The sequence below is a fragment of the Chelon labrosus genome, assembly GCF_963514085.1.
Source record: "Chelon labrosus genome assembly, chromosome: 1".
Lineage (NCBI taxonomy): Eukaryota > Metazoa > Chordata > Actinopteri > Mugiliformes > Mugilidae > Chelon > Chelon labrosus.
This window is the reverse complement of record NC_140337.1, coordinates 24,380,374-24,401,205: the sequence shown is the minus strand read 5'-3', so window position 1 is coordinate 24,401,205 and position 20,832 is coordinate 24,380,374. Positions and strand designations below refer to the sequence as shown.

Below are 20,832 nucleotides of genomic sequence, written 5' to 3'. Positions count from 1 at the left end.
ATATTGAATTACAATAAAACAAATTATACAAATCTTGGTCTGTTTCAAATTACTCGATAATATTTTAGAAAAAACTTAACATCTAAAGGAAACTTGCTGTTTCCACAGACTAATTCCTCTTCACACAGATTCACACACATGGTACACAACCCTAGGATTTCAGACAGGAAATGTCAGAATATCCTGATGTAGAATTTCAGAATAAAACCCCAAATTAAACATCTTCGAATGTAGATATTTTCCAAACCATTTCAATTTAGAGAAAAAAAATCACTGTTTCCACACACTAATTCTACTTCACACAGGATTTTGAGCAGGAAATACAAGAATATTCTGAATATTTCAGAATAAAAGCCTGTTAAAGTGTGTTATAGGTTGATAATTTCTCTTACATTACATTTTAAAAGAGAAATCCCTCTTTCCACAGACTAATTCCACTCTATACTGATAGTGAACCACTTCAACATGTGACCCAGGAAATATAAGGACCTCTGAATGCGTTTACCGTAACTCTGAATAAAGACGAAACAAGGTAGTTGACTGATTTTCCCCTCAATCTGAGATGACAGCTGCTGCGTCAAAGCTGAATCCTTGAACTCTCTCCGAAAGTTTTTATTTCCTACCACTGGGACTCGTCAAAGAGCGTCTGGATGTATCGTACCAGAAGAATTCAACGCGGAATTAAGAACAAAACTTTAAGAGAGGCGCCTGACACCTGGAGTTTATTGGAAGGAATTTATCACCACCACGCGGAGGGATTGTGCAGCGCACACCAGGTGAAGAAAGACAAGTTTTAAAGGCTTTATTTAACTTTAACACGTTTAGTTAAACAGCTGTAATCCGTTAAAAGAACATGAACAATGTTATTGTTTTCCTCCACAAAAACAAGCAACAATTAAAATTTAGAATTAAAAACTTTTACAGAAAGATTAAACCAGACAGAGCATGACTGCATAAGAGAAAATATTTTAAAACAGAGGAAAACAAAAGAGGTTAGAAAAAGAAAAATACACCAAGGTCTAGTCAGGAATCAAAACATTTAAGGCTGAACATATATTATTATACACACATACACATTTAAGTTATTTCTTAAAACTACAATATCTTAATCATAAAAACACAAAACAACTTAATGGAGTCATAATTTATCTTTGGTGAGATATCCAGTTTTGGAGAAAAATAAAAATCCCAAAAAGGATTTTAAATATTCACAATAAAATTAAAATAAATAAACAGAAAGTTTCTATTTCAGAATCACAAAATACACAATTACTTTTGTTGGGAAGATTAAACCTTTGTCTAAGAAACTTGGCTAAATATCTTAACATGAGTTTATTTAGCTTCAGGTGAGGCGAGGAGGTTCAGATTATTTAAATATGTTAATCAAAATAAATAAATAAATAAATACAAATTCTATCATTTTTGTTATTTTTAACGATAGTGGGAAGAGTTTTGATCTTTAAAATTTGATTTGTAGTCTCTCTGGTGTTCTCTGTACAGGGTTGAGGAGTCTCCGGAACACTTGTGTGTTTGTTTGTGGTGTTTCTGGGGGGAAGGAAATGAGTGCAGGACCAGGGCTCCTCCGCCGGCTTTCCAAGATGGCGGCGTCCGTGAGAAGCGTTTTCTGAAGGAGACCAACGACCAACGGTTTTCATTCTGATATTATTGGTGGGTATTTATATAGTCACTTTTATTTTTGTGTCATTTATGTAATTAATTAAACTGAATAACTGGAAAAAATAAGAATATTAAAGAAAAATAAGATGTTTTTACCTTAACTCACCCTGTTACAAAACATTATACAAACATCTTTCCTTTTAATGTGTGTTTTTACTTGTTATAATATATATATGTATATATTTATACACGTTTAAGGCTGTACCGTTCACGAATTTAACATTTCTGAATAATGTCATTGTCGCTGGAGCTCAGGCGGATAGATGGGCGGACAATGAGATGTACCCGCTGCCTCCTGCGGCTGCTGGGCCGGACAGGGTGTCCTGCTGCCCGCTACGAGCTCCGGACAGCCCCCCTCAGTAAACCCAGCCTGCTCCACCACCACCACCCACAGTACCAGGTAAAGCTTCTACTCTGCTCATGGAGCTCACAGACTCCATTAATGCTCCATTAATGTGTTATTAACATCATTAACAGACTGTTTCCACATCAGCAGCTTCAGCTTCTGATGTGGAATTTCAAAATAAAACCCAAATTAAAGCGTCTCAGATTTTAGATATTTTCCTCCGAAGCATTTCAGATTGACTTCAGAGACAAGCCCCCAGAATAATTCCACTTTACTCTGATATTACACAAACACTCAGGATGTCACACAGGAGACAGCAGACTGTTCTGATGTGGAATTTCAAAATAAAACCCCCAATTTAAACGTCTTTGATTGTAGATCGTTTTCCAAACCATTTCATATTCAATTCAGACACAAACTCCCTGTTTCCACGCACTAATTCCACTTCACACTCAGGATTTCACACAGGAAATACCAGGTTATTCTGATGTAATATTTCAGAATAAAAGTCCAATAAAGCGTTTTATAGTTTGGCTATTATCCTTAACATTTCAGATTGAAATTATAAATAAAAATCCCTGTCACCACGTCCTAATTTCACTTCATACTGCACCACTTCAGCGTGTCACCCAGGAGACATCGGTCCCTTTGCATTCGTTTACCGTAATCCTTTGAATAAAGACGAAACAAAGTAGATTCTGTCTCCTACGTCAAAGCTGAATCCAGAAGTTAATATTTCCTTTGTCAAAGTATTGTACCAGAGAAGACCCCTCAGGATGTCACCCAGGACATAGCAGACTTTTATTTTGATGTGGAATTTCAGAATAAAACTCCATTAAAAAACGTCTCAGATCTTTAAATAATTTCTCAATTTCCCAAAATCACAATAGCCTGATCAGTATGGAGTGGAATTAGTCCGTGGAAACAGGGTATTCCTTTTCTTTTGATTACAACCTGAAATGTAAGGGTTAATAGCAGAACTATAAGACACTTTAATAGGCTTTTATTCTGAAATTTCGCATCAGAATACTCTGGTATTTCCTGCGTGACATCCTGAGGTTTTAGAAGGGTAAATAAACAATATGTATTTTTGCGAAGAAGTTTTATTAGAGACAGTCGACTTTGTCCCCACGTTGTTTCGTCTTTATTCAAAGAGTTACGGTAAACGAACGCAAAGGGGCTGATATTTCCTGGGTGACGCGATTAAGTGGTGCGCTGTCAACATGGAGTGGAACTAGTCTGGAAACGGGGACATTTCTTTTAATTTCAGTCTGAAATGTGAGAGAAAATAGCCAAACTATAAGACACGTTAAAAACGCTAACACTCGTGCATCTCCTGGTATGACGTGCTCCGTCACCTGTAGGTGTTGAGGCATCTCCATGGCAGCACCTCGCTCGCCAAGGATGAGCCCAGACCCGCGCGGTTCATTGGCAACGAAGACAAGAACAAGGACGACTCTCTGGTCGCCCAAGACGACTTGTTCGAGAGGGTGGCGAGAGATGTCAAAACCAAGGCCACGTTTAACAAGGTGATCGAGGTCTTCAACAAGAAGGACATAAGGCGGAGGGGTCACGTGGAGTTCATCTACGCCGCCCTGAAGAAGATGCCCGAGTTCGGCGTGGAGCGGGACCTCTCCGTCTACAACAAGCTGCTGGACGTCTTCCCCAAAGAAGTGTTTGTGCCCAGGAACTACATCCAGCGAATGTTCAACCACTATCCCCGACAGCAGGAGTGTGGCGTGGAGGTGCTGGAGCAGATGGAGAACTACGGTGAGAACGTGAGCTGATTATATTATATCGCATAAAAACATCTTGATGCATTAAAAAAAAAATAATAAAATAAAATAATGGACATTTATTTATTCCACGTCCTTCAGGAATCATGCCCAACATGGAGACCAAAGTCCTGCTGGTCCAGATCTTTGGAGAGAAGGGCCACCCCATGAGGAAGTTCCAGCGCATCATGTACTGGTTCCCCAAGTTCAAGCACGCGAACCCCTTCCCCGTCCCACACCAGCTGCCCGAAGACCCAGTGGACCTCGCTCGCTTCAGCCTGACTCGCATCGCCAACGACCTGGACGCTAAAGTCACCGTCCACCAGGTACAGCTGTAGCTCGTGAGGTCAAAGCAAGTAGAGCTCCCCCTGGTGGCTGGCTGCAGTATAGGTCATAAGCTCCGCCCCCTCCATGTTAGTGGGCGGGACTTTGGCTAAACTAAAACACTAAAATACACGTCAAACAGTCGTTTTTCAAGGATGGTTTCTAACATTTTAGATAACTTTTTGGATAAGTTTAGTTTTAGTTAGCTATTTGACGCTATAGAAACAGGATGTGACATAATGGCGACTACCAGTCTGAGTCTGGAGGAAATGTGGGCGGGGCATCGATATCTCGGCTCCACATGGCTCCACTCTCGGACCGAACTGATAGGACTCTGGCTCCAAACTCGCAAGATGGCGCTGCCCGTATCCCCGAGAAAATAGCATCAGTTTGGTCAATGAGAGGAAGTGGAGACGTGTAGTCCATATTTATATACAGTCTATGCTAGCTACCACCAGGGACGTCCCGAACAAGTATTTTTTTTTAATCATTCTGCATCAAACTGCCAAAGCTGAGAAGAAGCTAAGGTTTTCTCCCCTGAGGAAAAAGATCCCAGATGTTTTATTTCTTCTCTTTTACCTTTGCCAAAAATAACATCTGCTCATTTTCCTTCTAGATGCCGTGCACAGATATTACAGAGAACGGCACAGAGGTCACGTTCCCACATATTGTAGGTGAGGAAGCATTATGTTTTTTAATGTGTACAGTGGTTTAAACGGCAAGAATCCCACTAATCACAGAACTATGTGCGTTTCATCGTATCAGAAAACTGTCACCAAGAGTTTTTTTTTGCTCTGGCTCGGGTTTAGTCCGACACATGATGCATAAACGCGTCAACTGTCAGAACAACAGCAGATAGCAGTACTCACTGTGTTTCTTCTCTTTCCTTGTCTGGCCACCAGGCATCCAGAGCCCCAGCCAGATGGAGCTGCTGGCCAAGCATAACCCGAAGAGGCCGGTGTTTGTGGAGGGTCCCTTCCCTCTGTGGCTGAGGAAGACATGCGTGTACTACTACATCCTCAGAGCCGACCCCACGCCGCCTGAGGAGCGGGTGGGTTTGAAACGCTCTTGACCGACCTCCGCGGTCGACTTGTGGTTTGAATCGCCACGCTCGCTCGGATTTAGCTGCAAGTTCGTGATTCTGTAAAGAGTGCGATTAAGAAACTTAATAGAACCAAACAGAACTCAGCATCTGCCCCATGCGGGCTGACCATGATGTGTCTAGGGATTCATGATCAGTCTGCAGTCGTATTGTTTTACTAAGATATACTGAAGAAGAAGAAGTTTTGACGCTACAAGGACATGGTTTCGGTTTATAGCAGACCTTAAACAAATTACTATAAAAGATCTTGGCTGAAGCCTTAAAAACGATCTCTACCGATACGATAGGGACGTCCCTAAGAGGCGGTTTAGGCTTCTGCATCAATTTGACGCCGTAGCTACGGATCCTAAAGGCTCATTTGAAATACTGCAGGAAAATTGATATGAAAATTGCAAAGATGGTGAAGGAGCCATGCGATGCAGACCACAAGAGCTGTGATTGGTCCTCTTGGTATTAGCGTATTTCCTCTTTAGTATTTCCGGCTGCTTCTCTATCTCCGTAATTTTCGAGTCGGTCGTTTCGGATCAATAAAGATGGAACACATGGAGGAAAGGTTAACTGAGGAGGTTCAGAGATACAAACATTTGTACGACTCGTCTTTAAGTCGCTATTGTTGTAAGTGAAGTAGGAAGTAGAAACAAAAATTAACCCGAACAGCAAAAAAGACACAGCGCCGACTAGTGTTTGGGAGGTGTTGTTACAGAGCGAGCCAGACTGACGAGCGCACAAGTATAAATGGCTTTTACCGGCTACGTAGGCTACGTACCTTAAAGGTACCGTACTTTAAATGAGTCTTAAAGGGGAACTACCGTTTTTTTACAACCTGGACCTTATTTCTGGCATAAAATACGATCGTTTACTCACCCATATAACTTTGGTGTAATTTGGAGTAGTTTGGAAGATATTTAGATCCAGTGGACCTCCGCGTATATCCATATAGTGGGAGTGAATGGGGCACCGAAACGCAGCCTCTCAATAACGCATTATCTGCCACGAAAAACTCTGGACTCAACGGGGAATAGCACTAGCGTATCATCACAAAATATTGTTGAAATTAACAAGTTTTGCGGCAGATAATGCGTTATTTAGAGGTTGCGTTTCGGTGCCCCATTCACTCCCACTATATGGATATACACGGATCTAAATAACTCCTGAACGACTCCAAATTACACCAAAGTTATATGGGTGAGTAAACAATCGTATTTTATGCCAGAAATAAGGTCCAGGTTGTAAAAAACTGTAATTCCCCTTTAAGTCCCACAGAGTGAATCTTACTTGTCTCTGACTGAGTTGTTTCTGTTTGCGTCCCACAGATAGAGGAGCCATACGATCCAGAGAGGTGCTTTGAGTACCCTCTGAAGCTTGAACTGGATCTGGACCGTGACCTCGGGGAGGACGAATCTTTCGACGTTGAAGACCGTAAGACGTTTTCTTAGCGGCGCTCTTAGCTTCACCTTCACGTTCAGTCCGTTAATCAGATGTTTGTCTGTGCGTTCATCCAGTGGACGAGGGTCCGGTGTATGCCATGTGCATGACCAACCAGGGAGACCAGGCCACCCTCAACCAGTGGATCTCTGGCCTCCAGCAGAACAACCCCATCCTGGGTCAGGTCCCCACCCTGTTCCGCCTGGACGCCGGACCCCGGGAGCTGCAGGGAGAGGCCGGTAATTCGGAGTCGGGCAGCGGCGGCGGCGGAGGAGGAGGAGGAGGAGGAGAGTCGTGGAAGGAAGAGCCAGAGCCCGGGGACGAAGCCGAGGTTACGGACGCGGAGGAGCCGAGAAGAAGCCATAGGATGAAGCAGTGAAGTTAGACTGAGCAGTTAAGAGGATAAAACGAGACTGTAGTTGTTGATCTGGGGTGAAGATAACGATTCATTTACACGGCAAACACTAGACAGCTCGTTTTAGGAATCAAATAAATCCTTATTTCAGTGACGCCACACAAACACGTTTCAGTCTGTCCTCTGTTTTTGTTTATATGTGGTTCCCTCATGATTTTACTGCTAGGTCTTTTAAGGCCCTAAAACTGCAGTCTATAAATGTGTCTGGAATTGTTTGCTCTAAAGCGAGATTTCATTAATCTCAGAAGATTGATTCTACTGTCATGTCTCTGTGTCGAATTTAAATGTAATTACAAATAGGATACGGTTGAAAAGCTGACTACTTGAGATGTTATTTGTTTAATCCTTGAAATAAAAATGTATGCAATTATTTGTTCATGTTGTGTAACTGCTCGTCCTCTGGAGGGTCAAGGGGGGTTGGGACAAGAGGCGGGGTAAACCCTGGACAGGTCTATCACAGAGCTAATTTAGAATCACCAATGAACCTAACCAGCATGTCTTGGGACGGTGGGAGGAAGCCGGAGAGAACCCACGCAGACGCAGGGAGAAAATGCAAACTCCACACAGTCGGCCGAGGGATTCAAACCCAGAACCTTCTTGCTCTGAGGCATCAGTGCTAACCACCACACCACTGTGCCGCCCACAACCTGAAACGTTTTAAGAAAAATAACATCAATTTCTAACATCTGCTGTTATGTTAGCAACTCTTACTAAGAAAAAAAAAAGTCCGACCCCTAGTGGACAAACTAGGAACAGTAGTAGCTTTTATTTAAAAATAAATAAATAAATGTCTTCTATGTAAATTTCTGCATTTTGCAAAATCATCCCATGGTGGGATTGACCAGATTGGACCCTCTTGTGGACCGGTTTTGGCCTTCGGGCCGTATGTTTGACACCACTGGCCTTAAACTGCCACAAACAAGTTGCAAGTTGCCCCCTAGTGGACAAACTAGGAAAAGCAGCTCCTTTAATTTAAAAAGTACAGAGAATTTTGCGACTATATCCTGCGTGGGACGCATGTTCGACACCCCTGTGCTAAGCTACGTAGCTGCAAGCAGGTGCTTCACTCACCTGTTATATTTAACTGGAGGAAAAAAAAGCACTGTTGTTTAATCTGCCTGATGTTTTTCCTGCTATTACACCCCCACTGAACCATGTCTCTGTTTGGGCCTTACCCAGAAAATAAATATCCTAACCCCTGTGGGGAAAACAAAAATAACAAAGTAAGATTTCGATCAACAGTAGAAAAAGTTTATTACTGAAAAGGCATTCAAACATTCCCTTTGAACCGGTAAACGAGCCGTCAAGTCTAGAGTTACATTCTCAGAAGGTGAATCAACTTGGTCACTTCCAGCTCCTCAAACTGTTTTGTTGCTGCGACGGTAGTTTATTTTTTTTAAAACGCCTACAGCTTTGTGCTCAAACAGAAGATTATTTCAGCATTACAAAAACATAAAAATAAACTAAAAACACTCGGGAATGCATTCCAGCGCTCGGCCGACATATCAAACTGTTCACCCATTTTACTACTCATGCAGAGAAAACAAAAAAATCTTTTAGTCCTCGACGCTCACAGGCGAGACTCGTAACGTTGGATTTATCTACAGGCATAAAGAATAATGTCACGGGTCGGTTACATCAAGACGAGGCTCAATAAATAATAAATAAAGCGATGGAACGGCACAGTTTAAAGTAAATTTTTTGGCATCTCACGGCCACCTTGCTTTGTGTATTTACAGTGCAGGAAGAAGGAGATCTTTACAGTGAGAAAGAAAATAAAAAATAAACCATGTAGTGAATGTGATGTAGTTTATGTACAGTAAGGTTGAGGGCGAGAAGAACTGACCTGAACGTAGAAAACAACGTTACACCAGAACGATCAGCTCTTAAAATAAAAAGACAGGAGGAAGAGTTTTAACTCCTGAGCTGCATGTGTTCGACTCGGGGGGAATTAAATGTAAAGCAATGGAAATACACCCTTTTTTGTCCAGCCACAACATTATGACCACCTTCCTCATATTGTGTAGGTCTTCAAAACAGTCTTGACTCATCAGAGACTGGACATGGGCCTTCTGAGGGTGTCCTGTGGTGTTGTTAGTGGGGGGTTCTTTGAGGGGAGGGGCCTCTTTGAGGGGAGGGGCCTCTGTGGATCATCCCACAGATACTTGATCAGTTTGGGATCTAGTGAATTTAGAGGCCAGGTCAACACCTTGTGCTGTTCTTCACGTTTTTATGTTTTTTTTAGGGATACACCAAAATTTTTTGTCCGAAAACCAAAAAAAATGCACTTTCGGTCCATTTTCGGCCAAAATTTTGTCGCCGAAACAACACGGCTGAAACAACACGGCCGAAACAGGAAGTTGTGATGATGCAAGCAACAACCGCAGCATTTTTCGGCCGAAAATGGCCCAAAATTGCATTTTTGGTTTTTCGGACAAAAATGTTCGGTGCATCCCTATATTTTTTAGTTGCTCCTAAAGCGTTTGGCTGCTATGGGATGGGGGTACCTGGTCTGGTCTAGGTGGGTGCTACATGTCTAAGTAACATCCACACCAATGAATGCCAGGTCCAAAAGTTTCCCAGCAGAACACTGAATCGTAACAAGATGGTTTAAAAGTTATTCGTGTCTCCTGTCAGTGGTCATAATGTTGTGGCTGATTGGCGTATATGCGCCATTAGAAAGAAGAAATGACCTCCAACTCATCCACAATCCTGTTTTGTTTAATCTGACACCGTCACTATTCGTTTTTGCTCTGCTCCAGTGACGATCCAGGACGTCCAGCGGTCGGTGCAGCTCTACAGTAATCCTCTAGTGTTACCCAAAAAATGAGTCAAGGGAAGCTTTACCTGAGAAATGCATCAAGAATCCACAAGGGCAGGTGTTTTGTATTTACTATTTCTGAGGATCACATGCTCAGAGCTACTACTACTTCTACTACTACTTCAATGTGAATAAACTATGCGAGAGGCACCGGTCTGGGCCTGACATGGTCTGATATGTCTTTAAAATTAAATAACATTAGCAGAATTTTACGACTTTTCTTTTCTTGTGCTACTTTCTCAGCTCGTCCCACCGCCATGCTTCAGATACACTCAGAACTATCGAACTCAGGCCGCTCCGTTTTTGTGTTTTCGTAATCTCACAGATCCCAGAATGAGACTTAGACTTAGTCCTGGGTGAAAAAACAAACAAAAAAAAAAAATCTTTTACTTTTGCACTCTGCTGCTACGTCATCCTTTGGGACGGGCTTCTACTTTAAAACATCACCAAAACAACAAATCTCATATGAAGCAGCTTCAGTGTTTAAAAAAAACTAAAAACATTCTCTTTTAAAGGTGACACAGTAAATAAATAAAGACAAACGGAGGCTTGTTTTTGTCTCCTGGTCCACGCCCCATCACTTGAGCGCTGCAGCTGATCCTCCTCTGATGCTCTGTGCTTCTACGAAAACGAGCCGAACAGATTTGGAAAATGAAAAGAAAAACCAAAAAAAAAAAAAACCCTGAGAAAAATATAGGATAGACAACGTAGTGACGATGCAGCTAGCTAATCTGAGGGCGGGGTTCCTACCCTGGGGTTAGTTAGGACAAAAATAATAAAAAAGACTGGGAGAATGAGTTGGGTAGATAATGTGCACGGTGAGTCTGTGTGTGTGTGAAGCAGTGCAGCTGAAGTTGACGTTGCCCCGGAGGAAAAAAGGGGTACGAGGTCCAGGATTTATCATCTCAGGAGCCCGAAGGAGCCAACGCCCGTCGGACACTTAAATATCAAGGATGCAAACGTCCTTAGGGGGGCCGGAGCTAGAGGACGGCTCGAGGAGTCCAAAATGAAGAGGTCAGTCTCTTCGTCCTCTAGAGGGTCTCGGGGGGCTGGAGCCGGTCGTCGCTGTCACTGGGCGAGAGGTGGGGTACGTCCTGGACAGGTCGCCAGTCTACGGCAAACACATACAGCCATCTTTAATTTTTTTTTTTAAAATTGTACGTCCATATCTATCTGGTGGGGTTAAGGCAACGAGTAGCTACAGAGCTGATGCTACTACTTCTCAAACAAATGTCCACATACAGTAGGGGGGTCATTAAAGTCGACACAGACTAGTCTCTGATGATAGAAACACAGTAGAAAGTAGTGAAATCTATATTCTAGACCTGAATACATATTCTGAGAACAGACAGCTCATGTATAGCCTGTATAAAAACATGCAGCACCTCAGCACCTTCAGTAGCATTTAATAGTGCTCCACAGCGTGTTGTTAAAGGTCTAAAGGTCTAATATCTTTATTAAATAGTTGATGTGCAGCCTCCTTCTCTCGGTTACCACAGGACGTTTTGGTGAAGTTGTTAACTGACTTCTGTCCAGAGGATTTGAACCGTTCCTCTGCTAGCGTTAGCATTAGCCTTTTCAGATGCATTGCAGTAGTACTTTAGTTGTATTTCAGAACTGACATGTCACAGTAATATGGGCTTAATCTTTAGTGAAGTATTTCCACTGCTAGTTTGCTGCAATGACCCACTGGGCTCCTCACCTGTCTTCTAGGAGGCGTCCATGTTATTATTGTCACGTGATCAGTGACTAGTTGATATGATGCTTAAAGGAGAACGTTTTTTACAACCTGGACCTTATTTCTGGCATAAAATACCATTGTTTACTCACCCATATAACTTTGGTGTAATTTGTAGTCGTTCGGGAGATATTATCCATATAGTGGGAGTGAATGGGGCACCGAAACACAGCCTCTAAATAACGCATTATCTGCCACGAAACTCATTAATTTCACCAATATTTTGTTATGATACGCTAGTGCTATTCCCCGTTGAGTCTGGAGTTACCTGTTATCGTCATCCGAGGTCTGTATATTATCTACTAACCTCTGACCTGGATGATGTCATCTCTTGTTTACCTGTAATTTGCTACTGCTAGTTTTTTGCAACACGGCTGAATATTTTTCCGATTCTGAGGTTGTGGACGACGACTTTGTTTATGACGGACGTCCTTACCTTTTTGAGCCAGAGTGTACGGATGAGGAGCTCGTTGAAAGGAGGATGTGGAGGCAGAGAGAGGAACAGCTGGCCAAAGAACAACAAACCGCTGCACATCCGTGAATAGATAACAGGTAACTCTGGACTCAACGGGGAATAGCACTAGCGTATCATAACAAAATATTGGTGAAATGAACGTGTTTCGTGGCAGATAATGCGTTAATTAGAGGCTGCGTTTCGGTGCCCCATTCACTCCCACTATATGGATATACGTGATATCTAAATATCTCCCGAATGACTCCAAATGACACAAAAGTTATATGGGTGAGTAAACGATCGTATTTTATGCCAGAAATAAGGTACAGGTTGTAAAAAACAGTAATTCCCCTTCAAAGCGGTGAAGTATAGTGTTGTCTGTATCACCCCTACTCTACATACCCTCCCAGTGAAGTCACACTGTACCTGCCAGGGCCCCACTGTGCTGCTGCAGCTGACTGGTGAAGAAGCGTTCCCGCTGGGACACCTGCTCGTCCCAGGCCTCCAGTATTCGCTGTTTCTCGGCCGGCTCCAGGGTCAGCGTGTGCGGGTGGGACTCGTCTATGTGGGCCCTCACTCCCTCCAGGCCGTGGGAGTACTGCAGCTCCCCGCACACCATGCACACCAGCAGCTGGTTGAGCGGGTCGTAGTCCATGAGGTAGCGGGTTCTCCACACGACGTCCGAGACGGGACCGTCCTCGCCGGGGTTGTTCTCGTAGTCGGCGAAAATTATCTCAGAGTCATCTGAAGAGAGGGTCAGAGGAGAGCATGTGCAGAGGTCGTTAGGGTGCAAAGTCAAGATGTTGCTGACCAATTGGAGGTTAAATCAATCAGCCACAACATTATGACCACTAATAGTAGAAGTGAATAACATTGACCATCTTGTGACAGTTCAATGTTCTGCTGGGAAACTTTTGGACCTGGCATTCATTGGTGTGGATGTTACTTAGACATGTAGCACCCACCTAGACCAGACCAGACACCCCCACCCCATAGCAATGACACTCCTTGATGGCAGCAGACATCCCCAGCAGGATGCAGCCTGACACATTTCATGTTTTTTTGAGGAACAACACAATAAAACATGAAGAACAGCACAAGGTGTTGACCTGGCCTCCAAATTCACTAGATCCCAAACTGATCAAGTATCTGTGGGATGATCCATAGAGGCCCATCCCCTCAAATACCCTCCACTAACAACATCCTGTCTCCAGACACCACAGGACACCCTCAGAAGGTCCATGTCCATTCTCTGATGACTCACAACTGTTTTGGAGACCTACACAATATTAGGCTAATAGGACTAAAAAGACGTATTTTGGTACTTTACCTTCGTGTGGTGTCGTGTAGTTTGCGTACGTGAAGGATCCCGGGTCGGCGTCGACCGTCGTGCTGTAAAAAGTAGATTCCATCATTACCCGCCCCCAAAAAAGCTAAAAAATAATTAAGCTAAGAGGAACCAAAACAAATTTCCCACCTCATTAGATGTTCTGACTCCTCAGGAGAGTTCACCCACTGATCAGACTCCTACAGAGACGGGATTTAAAAAAAGAAAACAAAGAAGAAGAAGAAAACCATTAAAGACTGAACTAATGTTAATGTTAATGAAAATAAAATAAAATAAAATGATTGTGAGTCTGGAGGCTCAGCTGAAGGAGAATGACGTCTCTTTATTGGGATTTTTGTCATTTCTTTAAAAGTTGTGTGTTGTCGTTTTGTGGTGAAGGACAAATTAGGAAGTTCTTACTCTACTTTCTTTCTCATTTTCGTCTTCCTACTTCTTCTTCTCCTTCCTCTTTACTCTTCCTTTCCTCTTCCTTCTTCATGTCCTGCTCCTCATCTCCCTTTCCTTTGCAAATTCATCCCGTGGCGCCCAGATTGGACCCTCTGACCGACCGGCTTTGACCCATGGGCCACGTGTTTGACGCCCATAGTGTATACTGTCTTACCACTTTTGTCTATTACATGTAAATCCAAATAATAATCTGGATAATAGATCTGGACGATCCATGTTTAGATTAAAGTTTGGTTTATTAGGTGCTCGTTTCTTTGTCTCCCTTTCTTTAACATATAACATCGGCTCATTTCACCAGCAAATAGACGGCACCATCTCCTCATCTTCCGGTTTTTAACTCAACTTGAGATCAATTATCAGCCACAACACACCGACGTAGGTCTCACCTGTGTTTGCAGGTCATGTGCCGGCAGGATGGGCCTCCAGTTGTTGCAGGCTCTCCTCGCAGACGCCCCCTTGTCCCGAATTGCCTTCCTCGCCCTCTGCTCCTTCTTTTTAATCCTCCAGTACTCCCGCTTCCTCCTCAGGAAGTCCTCCTCCGACTCCCCCGGGATGGGCTTCGGAGGAGCCATGTTGCTCAAAGGCTCCAGGGCGGCCGGGGGCTGCGTCACGTGCGTGGGGCTCTGACGCTGAGCACACGGGATCTTTATCGGACTCAGGACGGCGGTCGGACTTTGACCGGGAGGTTCGATGGGTTGCAGGTTGATGCTCGACAGCGGGTTATCAGGGGGCTGCAGGGTAGGGGGTGAGGGGGGAGAGGGGGCAGGGTCTAGGTCTGTGTTTCCAGGCGTCCACGCTTGTGAAAGCTGCGGAGACGCGGGGGAACTTTCACAAGAGTGGACGTCCTGGAATGCGTCGGCGTTGCACGTCGTCCGGTTGACGACGAGGACTGCAGGGACGCTGGTCGCCGCAGAAGCGATGGGAGGTTTTGGACGGAGGGCCGGTTTTGCTGGAGGACTCACTCCCTTAGCGGGGTTGATAATAACGAGCCCCGAACCCTGAGAGAGAGACACAATGCAACACGTTATTTTGCAGAAGCTGGCAGGCAGTTCTCTTTGAGAAAGAAGCACACATGTGAGTCGATTCCAGTTTTAAACGGGGCCCCTCTCAGTCACACTCCCCTCTATTTTTGATGTTCGAGTGTCAAATACCAGAGAGGGGTTTGTGGTGCGGTGATTCAGGTTTCATCTGGCTGAGCCTGCAAGAGTGGGACTAGAGTCTGGACCAGAAAACAATTATTTCTGTGTCCAGAACCTGAAAGGCTCTTAATCTAGTTTTTCCTTGTCTTTAAGTTTCTGTTGAGCGCCAGATTCCGGTCGTAGTTCATCATCGAAACATATTCACGATGCATAACTGGAAACTCTCCTTTGCAACTCTATATATAGATAGAGAAGGGAAGAAATGAAAACCCCCCCTCTCTTGTTGTTTCCACGAGCTTCTCAGATTCAAAAGGTTTCCTCATAAGAGAGTTCTTTCATCTGTCTGGAAAGCAAATACTTTGCTGAGGCTATGTGAGAAAGTAAAGCTGTACCAACTAGAAAAACAACTTTTTTTTTTATTTGTTATATATGTCAAGAGGCTACGTCAGGTCTCGTGGAAGCTCATCCTCTTTGCTGTCGTCAAATGAACAAGCAAAATGTCATAATCGTAACCGTGGAGAACCCTGTGGCCTTGGAACTCACGTTGCTTTGTTTCCCTTTCAACAAAGAAAAACATTATTTAGTGTCCATTTCAGTGTCAGTGTTCAGGTTAAAGCTGTGAACGCCACGTAAGGGGTTCTTCTTCTAAATCCTTGGACTCTTCTAGGAAACAGAACCACACATAAATGCTTCCATTAACAAAAACCTTGATGTCGCAGCAACGTTTTTAGGGATATCAGTGAAACAAATGCTCGTGTAAAAGGGGAACATGGCTTTAGATCTGTACAGCAAAGCAGGCATAACATTATGACCAACTTCCTCATATTGTGTAGGTCTCCAAAACAGTCGTGACTCATCAGAGAATGGACATGGACCTTCTGAGGGTGTCCTGTGGTGTCTGGAGACAGGATGTTGTTAGTGGGGGGGCCTTTGAGGGGAGGGGCCTCTGTGGATCATCCCACAGATACTTGATCAGTTTGGGATCTAGTGAATTTGGAGGCCAGGTCAACACCTTGAGATGTTCTTCATGTTTTTTTGAGATGTTCCTAAAGCGTTTTTGTGTCATTGCTATGGGGTGGGGGTGCCTGGTCTGGTCTAGGTGGGTGCTACATGTCTAAGTAACATCTACACCAATGAATGCCAGGTCCAAAAGTCTCCCAGCAGAACATTGAACAGTTACAAGATGTTATTTACTTCTCCTGTCTGTGGTCATAATGTTAAGCCTGATTGGTGTGTATGTGTTGTGGAATACGTCACCTGGATGTTTCTTGGAGAGAGACGACCGCTGCCGTCTCCGTGTCTGTCTTTATGCCTGGCCTTTAACCGGGCCCTCTGCTGCCTCTTCATCAGCTTCCAGTACTCCCTCTTGCTCTGCAGACTAGTCAAGCCAGTCTTCTCCGTCGCCACGCCGTGACACCTTTGTGCCGATGGCGAGACGCTGCTTTGACTTCCTTCCTCTGTCTCACGCTGTTGTTCGAGATGTTGTTCATGTGGCAGCGGCGGCGGCGGCGGCGGCGGCTCCAGCTGATCCAGGTACGCGGTGGTTGTGTCGTGACGTAGCTCCGGCGGCTCTGGAGAGCAGCTGTTTTCTTGATCTTCGTTTTTGGGGTAGATCCTCGGGGTTGTGGGTGGCGACGACGAGCCACCAAATGCTTCCACGGAGGGGTCCACGATGAAGTTCAAAGGGGTCTGGGAGGAATGCTCGCAGGTGGGATGGAGTACCACGTCGTCGGAAGAAGGAAGGGGCGGAGATTTCTCACCGATTTGTGGCGAGTTCCTGAGCTCCTGGTTCGGCGAATCCGCCTGTACCGAGACGTCGCTGTCCGTCTGCCAGCTTTTTATCTGCAGCGTCAGGTCGGCGGTGATGGGGACCAAGTCGTCCTTGTCAAAGAAGAGCTGAGGTAAATTTGGCTTCATGTCTTGCTCCTCTGCTGCGTCCATCGTAATGTCCGTCTGCTCGCTTTTACATTCGGTCACCGTGCTGAGCGACTCCTCCAGGAGTTTCTTCATGGAGGCGACAGCCAGCAGCGTCGTAGCTTGGCTGTCTGCGTTCAGAGCCGGGTCAAACTCTGGCGGAGGCGCCGGAGACATTGGAGGATTGATATCTTCACAGGCGGCTTGTTCTTGTTGGGAATTTAGATCGACTCCCGGCACAGACTCACTCTCCTGTTTTATGTCATTTGCGAGCGGCGGAACGGCGCCGTCGTTGCCGCTAAGAGGTTGCGCTTTTCCTGCACGTCCGGGAAGACTTCTGCTCGGCTGCTTCTGAGCCCGCCGCCTTTGCAAGCTCGCGCCGGCCCTCGCTTGCAGGACGCCCTGCTTCAGCCGGACGGCGCGGGCCGCTCGCTGCTCGCGCTTCTTTATCCTCCAGTACTCCCTCTTCTTCGCCATCCTCTCCTCTTCCGTCAACTCCGGGTCCAGAGGCGACGGCGACGGCTCGCTGCTCGAGACGGCCAGTTTCATGACGCAGCCGCCCTGTTTCGACCCAGATCCTTCCAAAGCAGCATTTTGAAGGGTTTGAGGGTGAGTGAGTGTGAGTTGAGCGACTGTTTGACTTTCTGACGGACAACTTGTCCTTTCAAGCTGAATCCGTGGTCTGATTGCCAGCAGTCTTGGAGGCTTGTTGACCGACTTCCCGGCAAGCGGAAAACCGACTTTCACCTGAGCTAGGCGTAGTGGAGGGAGTGGCTGGTTTATCCTAATTGGAGCAACACCTCTCCGTCTCGTGTGAGGTTGATTCTGCTGCTGCCTGATAGAGTTATACTTAGAAGCTATATGAAGCTCTTCTTCACTCATGTTCTCCGCCATGTTGTGTTCAGCGGGACCCTGGGGGATGTTAGCGGTCAGCGTCCCGTCTTCTTTGATGAACCCTCCGATGGTCTCGGAGGCGTGCGTCAGGGCGCTCACCGACGAGTGCGACATCGCCCGGGTTCTCCTCATCTCCTCGAGTATCCTCTGGTAGCGCTTCACCCTCCGCATCACCGAGTCTTTCTCCTTCAGCCGGACCCGCACCTCCATCGACAGCTTCGCTCGCTGCTCTCGCTTTTTCATCCGCCAGTACTCCCTGCGCTTGGCCACTATCTGCTCGGGCGTGTCGCTGGGGTCGATTCTGGGCATAGCCCTGGCGGTGAACACCGAGGAAGAAACCAACAGGGACTTGCACCTCAGGTTTCTCTGATTCGTAAAGTTCTTCTGCGCCTCGATGAGTCTCTGTCTGGGCGTTTTGCATCGCGCTATCCCTCGGGTAGCGTTATAAAGATGCACGTAACTTGAAAGCCTCCTGTGTGATTCCGACGGCTTTTTTACGCCGCTATCGGACGCGACGCCCGGCTGCGTTATCTTATTCCCGCGCGGATGCTGTATCTGATCCGCGTTGGCCGTCGCTACGCTCGCTGCTTCACGTTGCACTCTATCGTTTTCCCTTCTGCCAGACGTAAACGCCGTCTTGACCCTCGTGGGGCACTGCTTCCGGGCGACTCCTCTCGTCGACGGCTGAGACGGGAGATGAATCGAGCGCCCCGCCAGCCCCGCCTTCTGCGACGTTAGCCTCTGATATGTCATCTCCACGCCCTGCGCCCTCTCCCTGGCTTTGACTATCCGAGCCGCCAGCTTTGCTCTCTGCTCTCGCTTTTTGATCCGCCAGTGCTCCCTGCGCCTAGCCGCTCTCTCCTCCTCGGACTCCAGGTCGGGCTGCGCAACACCGGCACCTTTAGCACTCTGCGTGGCGGCCGAGGCGCCCTTTGCACCGCTCTGAGGTGTTGTGCTCGTCGTTTTGCCCTCTGATATGGTGGAAACAGGGCAGAGCGGAGACGACGCAAGAATCATACCTAGTTTTGGCTGAACGGGCAACGCAACTTGTGCCTTATGTTGGGTTCTGGGGTCTGGTGCGCGCTGCATAGACACACATGGCTGAGGTGCTGTAGTAGTCAAGCTGCCATTGGTAATTCTGGTCACTCTGACTGGAGGCACTAAGGAGCTGGTGTTCAGCTGGGTCCCACTGGATGTGGGTGAGGTAACAGCTCTGCTCACAGCGCCCCTCGCCGTCGGTAACGCCGCCGTGGCTGCGTCGCGCCCAGCAGCTTCGGCTGAGACGGAACACGACACCGGCAGCTGAGGCGAGACGTCGTTGTCTTTCACCGTCTCGAGCCACGTCTGGCTCTCAGCGGCCGCGAGCGCACACCCGTCCTCCACTGCACGTCCGCTCTGCGACGCAGAATTGCACGAATCGTCGCCGCTCTGCAAAGACGAGGCCAACGCAGCGAAGGAGCTGCACAAACCGGAATAAGTCCCCGCGGAGGCGTTCAGGTGTAGGAGCTTTTTCCCCTGCCGGTCCTGCGCCGGCGGCTTCCCTCGCCGCTCCGACAGACGGGCCCTCTGCTCGCGCTTCTTGTTCCTCCAGTACTCTCTCTTCTGGGCGAGCGTGGCGTCGTCATACTCCGAGGCGGGCCGGTAGCGGTGGGACGTCGAAGCACCTTTACCTTTTGCAGTTGGCATGCTTTCGCCGGCTCGGGCCGCCCATCAGTTCTCATCCAAACAGTAAACAGACAGCTCACGGCTAATTCAGTCCAGCAGCTCGGCGCCGGGTCCTGTCGCTGTCACCGGCTTCACGGCGGGACCGGTGCGTCCAGGCATCACGTTGGGATGCAGGTGTCCTGGAGAAGAGACAAATACACTTGATTAGCTCCACATGAGACATGCACCAATTGCTAAGTCCGGTAGCAACCTCAATAATAACATATAGTCCAGAATTAGCATTGTTTTGGGGAAAAGTTGCACAAAATCAATCAACTTAAATCCACTAAATGAACAATTATGCTGAATTATTTGAAGCTTTTCAAACAGATGAAGATTTAAAAAGAAAAAATTATCACTTCTCCTTCATTATCATACTTAAAACATATATTAGAAGCCATTGCAGCTAATTACCATGCAGACCAAGCCATGCACATGACTACATCCTCTGTCACATTTGCAGGAGACACTGAATTTTCAGGCAACTAGTTGGATTAATATTCAAAACGTCAAACAATATATATACCGTAGATTATTATTTCAGTGTGTGTGTGCAAATTAGTGAAGTACGGAAACCAGGAAGCGGTGCTGCTGTCCCTTTAAACCTGTCCCTTTCTATCACACATTACATCTGTCGAGAGCCATTTTTGTCCTTTATTCTCTGCCTGTTTGACTGGAAACGCGTCGAGGCGGCACATCAAGACGTGATAACGTCAAATAAATGAATAATTAAATGAAAACCCGGACGCATAAGCGGCGTAAACCGTGTCCGCATAGCTGTGTCTCTGCTGGCGGCACAATGGACAACATCCTCCCCTCTCTTGTCCTCCTCACGGACGTGCGCCTGTCTGAGTCTGCTGCCTGTCTAAAAGACGCAATAAAAACAAAGACGCGCAACACGGACGCAAACCAGCGGCCCGAGAACACGAGGGGGGCGAAGAAACATGCATATCCGTTACCTTTTGGTCACACCTAACTTTCCGGGACAGTTTTTGGAAACGTTTTTTTTTTTTTGTGGACAGATATTTTTTCTGCCAGGACACGGCAGCTACTTTCCGCCAGCCGTGGCCGTGCTGCTCCGGGGCTGCCTTGACAACGCCAGAAAGTACCAGGATGTGAAACCTGGACGCGTACTGTGCGTGCGCGTGCATGTGTGCGTGCGCATGCGTCTGGCTACTTTACTGATAGATGGGTAAGAAAAGAAACAAAACGGTTAAAAACATAAAAAATAAAAGTAACGGTAGGTAAATAAATGTATATAAATAAAATAAACAAAAGTATATGTAAAAAATGTATAAAGGTATATCGA

General features: G+C 46.1%; 2 protein-coding genes across 4 annotated transcripts; one reads left to right on the top strand and one right to left on the bottom strand.

The window, feature by feature from the left end:
- The first annotated feature begins 1,617 nt into the window (after positions 1–1,617).
- ecsit (ECSIT signaling integrator) lies at positions 1,618–7,114 on the top strand. Of its 3 annotated transcripts, none has more exons than XM_084556509.1 (8): positions 1,618–1,668; positions 1,933–2,077; positions 3,388–3,793; positions 3,901–4,124; positions 4,739–4,796; positions 5,025–5,173; positions 6,538–6,643; positions 6,727–7,114. In XM_084556509.1, the coding sequence occupies exons 2-8, from the start codon at positions 1,952–1,954 to the stop codon at positions 7,026–7,028; spliced, it is 1,371 nt and encodes a 456-aa protein (XP_084412635.1). In that variant the 5' UTR covers positions 1,618–1,668; positions 1,933–1,951; the 3' UTR covers positions 7,029–7,114. The 3 variants fall into 3 exon arrangements, with proteins under 3 accessions (XP_084412635.1, XP_084412636.1, XP_084412634.1); XM_084556510.1 differs by having other exon boundaries at positions 1,631–1,668; positions 1,928–2,077; XM_084556508.1 differs by lacking the exon at positions 1,618–1,668 and having other exon boundaries at positions 1,880–2,077.
- A 1,203-nt stretch (positions 7,115–8,317) lies between these two features.
- On the bottom strand, positions 8,318–20,611 carry LOC311489837 (uncharacterized protein). The gene is made up of 7 exons (XM_084547138.1): positions 20,483–20,611; positions 16,269–19,663; positions 14,259–14,870; positions 13,555–13,604; positions 13,408–13,469; positions 12,504–12,821; positions 8,318–10,996 (listed from the first exon to the last, which is right to left on the bottom strand). The coding sequence occupies exons 2-7, from the start codon at positions 19,503–19,505 to the stop codon at positions 10,917–10,919; spliced, it is 4,359 nt and encodes a 1,452-aa protein (XP_084403264.1). The 5' UTR covers positions 19,506–19,663; positions 20,483–20,611; the 3' UTR covers positions 8,318–10,916.
- Positions 20,612–20,832: the final 221 nt, after the last annotated feature.

Excerpts from the sequence above, each read along its gene's own strand:
- ecsit (XM_084556508.1), top strand. The coding sequence starts at position 1,910 with ATGTCATTGTCGCTGGAGCTCAGGCGGATAGATGGGCGGACAATGAGA. Across the intron at positions 2,078-3,387 it reads ACCACCACCCACAGTACCAG|GTGTTGAGGCATCTCCATGG; the intron begins GTAAAGCTTCTA and ends CGTCACCTGTAG. Across the intron at positions 4,797-5,024 it reads CACGTTCCCACATATTGTAG|GCATCCAGAGCCCCAGCCAG; the intron begins GTGAGGAAGCAT and ends TCTGGCCACCAG.
- LOC311489837 (XM_084547138.1), bottom strand. The coding sequence starts at position 19,505 with ATGCCAACTGCAAAAGGTAAAGGTGCTTCGACGTCCCACCGCTACCGG. Across the intron at positions 14,871-16,268 it reads TCTCTCCAAGAAACATCCAG|GGTTCGGGGCTCGTTATTAT; the intron begins GTGACGTATTCC and ends TCTCTCTCTCAG. Across the intron at positions 10,997-12,503 it reads GCACAGTGGGGCCCTGGCAG|ACTGGCGACCTGTCCAGGAC; the intron begins GTACAGTGTGAC and ends TGTTTGCCGTAG.